At 57.0% G+C, this 9,876-nt stretch overlaps 1 protein-coding gene across 1 annotated transcript in view; it reads left to right on the top strand.

Annotated features, from left to right (window-relative positions):
* Positions 1–9,876, top strand: part of CACNA1S (calcium voltage-gated channel subunit alpha1 S) — a 43,884-nt gene that overhangs the window by 23,350 nt on the left and 10,658 nt on the right. The window contains exons 18-29 of the mRNA XM_015650408.2: positions 252–311; positions 871–977; positions 1,390–1,477; positions 1,730–1,837; positions 2,639–2,691; positions 2,952–3,098; positions 3,353–3,554; positions 4,843–5,001; positions 5,274–5,384; positions 5,849–5,932; positions 7,633–7,689; positions 9,358–9,486. Coding sequence (XP_015505894.1) covers positions 252–311; positions 871–977; positions 1,390–1,477; positions 1,730–1,837; positions 2,639–2,691; positions 2,952–3,098; positions 3,353–3,554; positions 4,843–5,001; positions 5,274–5,384; positions 5,849–5,932; positions 7,633–7,689; positions 9,358–9,486 — 1,305 coding nt within the window. The remainder of the gene's footprint in view (positions 1–251; positions 312–870; positions 978–1,389; positions 1,478–1,729; positions 1,838–2,638; positions 2,692–2,951; positions 3,099–3,352; positions 3,555–4,842; positions 5,002–5,273; positions 5,385–5,848; positions 5,933–7,632; positions 7,690–9,357; positions 9,487–9,876) is intronic.

The raw sequence follows: 9,876 nt of genomic DNA, 5'->3' as shown, positions 1-9,876 counted from the left end.
GTTTGGTTGTGTTTGGTTTGGTTTGATTTGGTTTGGTTGTGTTTGGTTGTGTTTGGTTTGGTTGTGTTTGGTTGTGTTTGTTTGGTTTTGTTTGGTTTGATTTGATTTGGTTGGGTTGGGTTGGGTTTAGAGACTGTTGAGCTAGATGGCCTCCCCAGTCCACAGAGTGGACAACTTCAGGATGTTTGAACACACTGAAGCGTTTCCCATGTCACCCAAGTCTCATCCAGTACTGGTGTCTCTGTCCCCAGATCCTTGGATACTTTGACATCGGTTTCACCTCTGTCTTCACAGTTGAGATCGTCCTGAAGGTGAGTCCATGGTCCTGCCATGAGCATGGCCTAGCAGATAGGTCTAGACTTTTGTGGCCATGAATGCTCCTGAAGGTCTCAGTGAGGAGAAACTTCCAGCTGATCCTCCTGGAGAGTTCATTCACGCAGTCTGGGTGCTGTGTGACCTGTCCCAGAGGCCATGTGTCCTCTCCAATGAGGTCAGGCAGCTAAGTCAGCTGTGCTGTGACATGGGGGCACATCAGCCATGGCACCAGCATTTTTATTCTGATGTGCCATTAAGAAAGAGAAAGTGAAAATCTGTGGGCAGAAGTCACAGTCCAAGCCACTGCCACACGTTGTTCCACTCCAAGAGTCTTTACTATTCTCTTCATTTGCTGACTGACTGGGAGAGTTTTGTGTCCAGCCAGTGCTGCACCGAGGATTTCCACCTGAAATCAGCTTCCTGCCTGGCTGCAGAGGTCTGAGCAGGACAGGGTCCCCAGGCCATGGAGCTGGGAGCCTTGTCCACCTTTCCCCTGTGGAGGAACCATGCCCTGAGCCCTGCCCAGTCTCTTTCCTAACTCCTTCTTCTCCCCAGATGACGACCTACGGTGCTTTCCTGCACAAAGGCTCCTTCTGCAGGAACTCCTTCAATATCCTTGACTTACTGGTGGTTGCTGTCTCCCTCATCTCCATGGGATTTGAGTAAGCACCTCCATGTGCCACAGGGTGGGCACTCAGCTGTTCAGGCTGCTGGGGCAGCTGGGGATGGTGGGTGGAGAAGGAGCAGCCAGGCCAAAGGCTGCCCATGTGTCTGTTATGTCATATTTAGGGGACATGGACATGGGACACAGGCCCACAAAGTGGTCAAGGAGGTCAAAGGACACTCCTTGAGTGTCAAACATCTATGGGTAGAAATTCAGTTTGGATTCGCTTTCTCAGGCTGCCAGTGTCACTTGGCCTTATGTGGGTGATGGATGGTGACATCTGTGTGCCTCTGCCACCCCTTGTCCCTCACAGCTGGCCCCAGCCTGCCCTCCTTGGCTGCTTGGTGGGGTTGTGCCAGCCTAGCCTGGGCAGGGAAGCGGCCCCACCTCAGCTGTGCCCTCCTGCCCAGGTCCAGTACCATCTCTGTGGTGAAGATCCTGCGGGTGCTGAGGGTGCTGAGGCCTCTGCGGGCCATTAACAGGGCGAAGGGGCTGAAGGTAAGTGGGAGCTGGGACAAGGGGACCTCCTCCCCTGGCAGTCCTAGCAGGAGGTTGTGTGGCAGGCAGGGTGCCCTGTCCCCAGTTCCCACTACCTGTCTGTGGGTCTGCCCCAGTTCCCACTACCTGTCTGTGGATCTGCCCAATCCCTCTGCTCTCTGCAGTCTCCCACTCTGGAGAGGGAGGGGTGGGACACAGAGCAGGGGCTTGCCCCAGCTGTGGTGACATCTGCCCTGTCCTTCACCTCTGCAGCACGTGGTCCAGTGCGTGTTCGTGGCCATCAAGACTATTGGGAACATTGTGGTGGTCACGACATTGCTGCAGTTCATGTTTGCCTGCATTGGAGTCCAGCTCTTCAAGGTGAGCAGTGTCTCAGGTGGGCAGGAGGGGCCTCCTCGAGCACATCCTGGCCAGGCTCACCTGGGCATCACCTTGGGGATGGTGCCTGCCAGTGCTGGGTCAGCACAGGCTGTGCTCTGCGAGGGGACCCACAGAAGAGCCTGCAGTGAGAGGAGGGCAGGAAGCACCCAGGGTGCTGTCAGGTCCAGAGAGCACCTCTAAAGGAGCTGAATCACCTCCCTTCATGCCTCAGTTTCCTCTCTCTAAGGCAGCAGCGCTTCTGACTGATTTTCTCTGTGCTTTGTGAAGGGTTTCCTTTCTCACAGCACCACTCCTGCTCTAAGGCAGAGCTGGCCCTGGCTGAGCTCAGTTTTGTTCTAATAACTGAGTTTAAATTCCGAGCTGATGTGGGAGGAGTTTTCAGGACACCCAGCAGACTGAGCAGACCTGTCAGCATACCTTAGCTTTTAGTTAATTCTCTGGTTACTGCTTTCTTCCCTATTTTCCAAATAGTTGCCTCCCAGCTCAGGTGAGCTAGGTAGGCATCAGCTCAGGGCCATGGAAGGTTTGCTCCCACCACCAGGCAGAGTTTCCTGATTTCAGCCTGGGATTGACCCCAGGTGTGCCATGGCTCTGGCAACGCCTTGTGAGCTGGGCTGTGTTGGCAGGCACAGTGGGGAGGCCAGTGATGGTGGCCAGGGCCAGAGTCTGCATGGAGGTGGTGATGGGGGGGAGTGACTGAGGACTGGGAAAATGTCAAAACTTTAGGGCTTCTAAAGTGAAAACAATACCATGAACACTTCTGGTCTCTGTTGAATGCAGGGCAAGTTCTACAGGTGCACAGACCCATCCAAGCTGACAGAGAAGGAGTGCAGGTAAGAGCTCTCTGCAGCTCCCAGGTGGGCAGTGGCCAGGGATGGGAGCTGGGGGGGATGTGGTGGGGAATGCTTGTGTTCCTGTGTGGGATTGTTGTATCCAGAAAGTGGATCTGAGGTGTCATCCTGTTCTCCCTCTCCCTGGGGTCAATCAGGAGCAAGCACAGGGCTGTCCTCCCCTCCCAGGGACCAAGGAGGCCCAGGCCAGTGCTGCAGCCTGGGCTGAGGGGGCTCTGAGCTCTGTGTCCCCTCTGCTGCAGGGGTCAGTTCATCAACTATGTGGACGCGGACCCCACGCAGATCGAGGTCCAGGAGCGTGTCTGGCTGCACAGCGACTTCCACTTCAACAACGTCTTCTCAGCCATGATGTCGCTCTTCACGGTCTCCACCTTCGAGGGCTGGCCAGAGTGAGTCCCTCTGAGAGGTCTGTGCTGGGAGCACGGCACTGCCATGGGCCTTGGCCAGGGTAAAGAAAGAGGAGCTATGCAGGTGGAGAAGCAGGACCAGTGACCCTGGCAGTGGCTGTGGAGCTTGCAGGGTTACCCAAGCAGCCCTGTCCCACCATTGTTGGATGTCCTGAAAGCTCTCTGTAACCTTCAAGAGGAGACATGGTCTTTCCCACCCATTTAGGATTTCTGTTGCCTCGATTTCCCTCCTGTAGGCTGCTGTACATGGCCATTGACACCAATGCTGAGGATGCAGGCCCTATCTACAACTACCGGGTGGAGATTGCAATGTTCTTCATCATCTACATCATCCTCATTGCCTTCTTCATGATGAACATCTTTGTGGGCTTTGTCATCGTCACCTTCCAGGAGCAAGGGGAGAATGAGTACAAGAACTGTGAGCTGGACAAGAATCAGGTAATGGGACAAGAATCTGGCACTGCTGGGGCTGCCTGATTTGGATCAGCCCTTCTTTGTGGTGGCACTGCTGAGTGAGATGAGTTGAACCTGCCCCAGGTCTGTTTGCTGCTGGGTCAGGGCTGGCTGGACCCATGTCTAGTACAAAAGAAGCCTGAAGAAGGACAGAGGGGACCAGAAACAGGGAGTGGGCCTCCCTGGACAGGTAGGGTGCCCAGAGTGAGCTGGAGCAGGGGGTTGTGCCCAGTTCTGGGCTCCCCAGTACAAAAGCGACATGGGTGTACTGGAGTGAGTCCAGCAAAGGATCAGCAAGGTGATGGAGGGTCTGGAGCATCTAAGGAGGGTCTGGGAGTCGAATCTGGTGTTGAGGAGACTTGTAGGAATCTGACCTATGGGTATAAACACTGATGGGAAGGCATAGAGCAGACTGAGCCAGGCTCTTTGCTGTGCCCTGTGACAGGAAAAAATACAATGGACACCAACTGAGGAAAACAAGAAATTCCACTTAAACATTAAAAAAGCCCTTTTTTAATGGTGATGGTGGCCAAGCACTGGAACAGGTTGCCCAGAGAGGCTGTGAAGCCTTCATCTTTGGAGCTATTCAAAAGCCAACTGTCCTGGGCAGCATGCTCCAGTTAGCCCTGCTTTGGGCAGGAAACTGTGACTAGACCATCTCCAGAGGTACTTTTTGCTGCCAGCCCTTCCGAGATGCTGTCAGGCTGTCATTCTGGTTGGGGACAGCAAGGCTGAAAGCAGCAGAGGCATTGGCAGAGGATGTGGGACACACTGGGGAGGAAATGGACATGGACATGGGCAGGGGCAGCTGCTGGCCCCAGAGTGCTGCCATGCTCTGAGGCAGCACAGACAGCTTGAGCTGGGGGTGCCAGGGTGATGTGAAGAGCTCAGAAACCCAGCAGGGATGGCCCTGGGCTGCTGGGGAGGGACAGGCTGGTGCAGCCATCTCAGTGGTTCATGTGGTGTCTTCAGGATGCTCTAAGCTGGTCCTGAGACAGCCTGGGGAAATGCTGGCACAAGCAGACAGGCTCTGAGCTGGAGGGGTCAGGCCAAGGACAGCATGGCCATCTTTGGAGGCTCTGGAAGCCTGTCCCAGGGGGTGCTCTGGGCTGTTTTTGCAGGAAGCACAGCGGTTTCATGAGCACTGAACCCGTGGGGCTGGGCTGGGAGAGAAGGGAGCTCCAGCTTGGCTCTGTGGGGATGTGCAGCGTTGCTGGTGGTGCTGGGTGTGCACCCTGCAGTGGGATCACACCTCCCTCCCTCCCTCCCCCAGCGCCAGTGCGTGCAGTACGCACTGAAGGCTCGCCCGCTGCGCCGCTACATCCCCAAGAACCACTACCAGTACCAGATCTGGTACGTGGTCACCTCCTCCTACTTCGAGTACCTCATGTTCTTCCTGATCCTGCTCAACACCATCTGCCTGGGCATGCAGGTAAGGGCACAGGGCTGGTGGAGGGGGGCCTGTGGGAGTGCACAGCCCGCCTCAGCCCTGCAATCCCCAAGAGAACCTCTGGGTACGGGGCACTTGCTCATGGGATGATGGGGAAAAATGGGACTGGTGGGATGTGGGGAGCCCAGAGAAGGGGCTGCAGCAGGGGGGAAATCTCCCTGTGGGAGGGGGCTCTGCATCCAGCACACATCTCTGAGCTCACAATGGAGGCTGGATCTGCCCTCAGCTAACGGCTCCTTCTGCCTTATCCTCAGCATTACAACCAGTCTGCAGAAATGAACCACATCTCAGACATCCTCAATGTGGCCTTCACCATCCTCTTCACCCTGGAAATGGTCCTCAAGCTCATGGCCTTTAAAGCCAAGGTGAGAGAAGAGCATGATCAGCACAGAAAGCAGGCCAGGCCAGGGGTCTATTTATCCTGCACTGGGCATCTCTTGAGTACAAGCACCCCTAGCCCTGCAGCTCCACAGAACTTCTCCTTGCAAGATCCTTAGGGACCCCCATGTGCAGGACCTTGGAGTTTCTGGAGGGACTACCCTTGCTAGCCAAATCCCACCCAGTCCAGTGGGCCTTTATTCGCATCTTCAGTGTCATGTCCACGGTGGGGTCAGCTCCAGCCATCCTGATCCACCCTCCTCATTTCACTCCATGGCAAGACAGGGCCAAATACCTGAGCAGGGGGTGCAAGCTCTGACCACCATCCCTTCTTCTGAGGGTCAGAGTCACTGAAGAACCTTCTGGTACTCCTTCCTCTGGGCTCCAGCCTCTGTCTCCTCCTTGACTTACACCCTTGCATGTTCACTTTTCTTTGGTTCCTCCCTGACAGGGCTACTTTGGAGACCCCTGGAATGTCTTTGACTTCCTGATAGTGATTGGCAGCATCATCGATGTCATCCTCAGTGAGATTGATGTAAGTGTCCAGGGGCCTGTCCCCACCCAAGGCTGCCCTGGGGCCAGGCAGGAGTGCTGGGATGGTGTCCAGCTCTGCAGGGGGACGGTGGCCTCTCCTCTCTCCCTGCTCTGCTGGGTTCTGAGGGACAATCAGCACATGGCACGAGCTCATGGAGAGCACAGCTGTGGCCCCTTGAGCATTAAAGCACCATTTAAACATCCCCAACTGCCCAGCTTGTTACACTGCCCCGTCCTCTCTGGTCCCCTGAATCTGTGGGCACTGGAGTCCTGTGGAAATCAGTCACTCTGGAGTAGCCCATGGGCAGCAGGCTGTGTGCCAGCCCCTGCCCCACTGCCCCTGTGCATGTCTGGGCAGGCATCCACACATCCAGCCTCAGATCAGTGCAGGTGGGAGTGAAAGGGTTCCCACAGCTCCTGTCCCCACAGGACTCTGCTGGCCCAGGTCAGACACATCAGATTTCAAGACATTTGCTTTGTGTGTGTCCCTCTACACATCCACACACCGGTGGTGTATGTGTGCCTGTGTGAGCTGCAGACATCCCTGCAGGAGCTCTGCACTGTGTAAGCTCCAGGGCTGGTGCCTCAGGCAGTGCCTGTTTGCTGAGTGCTCTGCTGGGAGCATTTTCAAAGCAGTGCTGGGAAGATGCCCCTGCCTTCCCTGGCACTGGGACATCCCCACCTGTGTCTGGCCCTGAATACATCCCCCTGCTGTGGGAGGTGTGTGCTTCCTTCAGCAGCCCTGCTGGTGGCTCCAGAGGCAGCTGTGGAATGGGGAGATGATAGATTAACCCTCTCCAGTGACTTGGCAGTGTCTCCTCAAAGGGTTGCCAGCTCTGGTGCACTGCAGGGCTGGGTCTGGCACTGCTGCTGCCTCTGCCACCCCTGCACTGCTGGCTCACTTTCAGATGCTCTCTGTGCAGCAACATGGGGTTTTCAGAGACCCTTGAGAGCAGTCATCTTCTTGTCTGTAGGGTATTCCAGGCCTCACAGATTTGGGAAGAGCAAAAACCACCCACCCTCCTCTCCTGTGAGAGCCCTGTGTCTCTCTCTGCACAGTCCTGCCCATCAGTACAGCCATCCTCTGGCCTCTGGGCTTCTCAGCCTTCACAAGTTCCCAGATTTCATGCCAGTGCCAACAGCTTTCATCTGTCATCAGCTCCTCCTCATCCTTGCCCACTGGCTCTGTGCACCTTGACTTGGTTTCCCAGAACTGAAGTTCAAGGGGTTCTCAAGGCCCTGGACTGGGCAGTGGTTTTCAGTCCCTCTGGAGCAAGAGACCATGGCACACATACCAAAATCCTGCTGTCCTTGCTGAGGGTCTGTGGGGATGCCCAGGACACATCACAGGCACCAGGAGGAGCCTGGTGGCCTGACTGGGCTGGCAGGGACTGACCCAGGTACTGTGGCACAGAGGAGGGTCAGTCCCTCGTGGTCCCTGTGGTTCCTTGCTCACCCAGATGCCGCCTCTGCTTATCAACAATCACATCCCCTTGTCCCTGAGCCTAAGGGATGGTGGGGCTCTGCCTGCCCTTCCCTGTGCCCCTCCTCTTCTCCCCAGTTTCCATCTTACTCCTTCTCCTGTGTCTGCGTTATCTTCCTGTGTCCCCACCCCTCCCTCCCTCCTTCCCTCCCTCCCTGTCCTCCCTGCCTCCCTGCCTCCCTGTCCTCCCTTCTCTAACTCTCTTGTTCTCTCCACAGACCATTCTTGCCCCCAGTGGTGGATTGTACTGCCTGGGCGGAGGCTGTGACGGCGCTGTAAATACCATCTGTGTGTGCCCCCCGTGCATGCCGCTCCCCCGAGACTGTGGCCAGCATCTTCACCTGCCCTGCATGGCACCGAGCCTCTCCCGACCCCGCTGCTCCCTCCCTGGCAGGGATTTGGGGTGATGCAGCACACACACTCACCCCTTCCCACCCTGAGCCCATCTGAAAGCCCAGCCCTGCCCTTCACCATCGCATCCCCTGGAGCTGCCGTGTCGGAGCAGCTTTCCAGTATCGGAGCACCTTCCAGCTGTAGGGCAGGAAAGCTGGAAAGCTCCTCCTGCCCATCGCCCTGGCTGCCTAAGGCCTGAAGGGATGCAGCCTCTGACAGCCAGAGGATGGAGAGAGGGGCGATCCCTGCCCTGTTCCTCCCCCCAGAGCTGGCTGTGTCCCCAGGGTGCAGCCCAATGTCCTGGGGGGCTGAGGGGGCCAAGCCCTGTGCCAGGGGGGTGCAGTGGCAATGGGGTCTGAAATGAAATGGTCTGAAAATGTGGAGGAGCTGAGTGCAGGGTACCATGTGCCAGAGCCTCTTCCAGGGAAGTGCAGAGTGCAAGCTGCTCTCCACAGGACACTGCAGGGATGGGGGGCACTGGGGCTACTGGGATGTTCCTGACCACTGCCCTCACTGCATGGGCACGAGGCACCAGGAGAGTGAAAGGCAAAAGAAAGAGGTGGGAGGGGAGATGGAGTTTTTCAGTGCAGCCCTGGGAACTCAGAAGAGCAGTCCTGAGGAAAGCAGAGCTGCTGGGAGGGTATTGACAGCTGGATTTTGTTGCCTTGAACCAGCTGGGAGTGAGTGGCCTGGGGGATGGGAGTGGGAGGGATCCAGTGGCAGCAGTAAAGCTCTGGTAGGATAAGGGGGCAGTGGGAAAAGCATCCCAAGCAGTGATGGAGTTCAGGGAGGCAGTGCCAGGAGGGTCTGATCCTGGCTCCTGGTGGCAGAGACTGCGGCTGGGGCTGTGCCAAGGGCACAACTGACCAAGCCCCCAGCATCTCCAACCACCACTGTTAGGTGCTCCCAGACAAAACCCAGTCCTTTCAGGCCAGGAGCCGTGCCTCTTGCCTCACCTTCTGCCTGCTCACTCTGCCCTGAACTCAGTGACAGATCCAAAAACCACCCTTCAAGGGGGACACCCACAGACAGTAGGCATCACTATATAACAGTGACACTGAGTCTCTGGACCTCTCTTCAGTCCCTCCTTTGGTTAAAGTCCTTCTGTAACATTCTCCAAACAGCCCTTCTCTGCTTAAACAGCTGGCATTAACCCTTCCTGTGCCTGGTACCCACCCTACACCTCACCCTACAAACACAGGACATGCAGGGCAAGACCCTGGTGGGACTGAGCCTGTCTGTGGTGTCACCATGACCCTCACAGCTCTCCCAGTCCATGTGGCAGCATGCCTTCCTTCCTGCATTATCCCAGTGTCAAAAGTGTGAGCACAGGGTCCTGGGGAGATGAGATTCCTGGGAAGGCTGGGGGAGAAGTGCCAGGGGGAAAAGTGCCAGCACATCTTTGCAGCCTGATCCTGTGTGCAGACATGACTGGAGCCTGGGGGTGGGGTTTTGTCACCCTTCCTCATCCCAGGACCTGGGCCCCCCTGCCCTGAAAGCCTGGAGGCTTCAGCACTCTCTGTCCTGCAGCTGTTGTGCTCTGCCTGCAGGACTCTGATGACAACTCCCGCGTCTCCATCACTTTCTTCCGGCTGTTCCGGGTGATGCGACTGGTGAAGCTGCTGAGCCGGGGCGAAGGTGTCAGGACCCTCCTGTGGACCTTCATCAAGTCCTTTCAGGTCTGTCAGGAGCAGTGCTCCCCTCCCAAACACAGACATGCCCAGGGCTGGCAGCAGTGGCTGATCCTCAGGCTGGCAGCATGAGCAGCGTGTCCTCACCAGGCAGAGAAGAAAGCTCCAGTGCTGCCAGGCTGCTGATGTCAGCCTGGGCTGGGGGCTGTGGTGTGTTGAGCATTGTCCCATGGTTGGGTGGGAAGGTGTGTGGGTCCCCCTGGCTGACAGCACTGGGTGTCAGAGCTGGGCTGGGTGCTGCCAGTGTCTGTCTGGGCTGTTTGTCCTGGTCCTGGCTGGCTGGGATCTGCACCGGGCAGTGCCTCAGGACATGCTGCAGCATCAGCTCACAGCCCTGCCCCGGGCAGTGCCTGAGCCCCGGGCAGTGCCTGAGCCCCG

This window comes from Parus major, chromosome 26, assembly GCF_001522545.3.
Source record: "Parus major isolate Abel chromosome 26, Parus_major1.1, whole genome shotgun sequence".
In the NCBI taxonomy this organism is placed as follows: Eukaryota; Metazoa; Chordata; class Aves; order Passeriformes; family Paridae; genus Parus; species Parus major.
The sequence above is the reverse complement of the archived record's forward strand: the minus strand, read 5'-3'. Positions and strand labels throughout refer to the sequence as shown.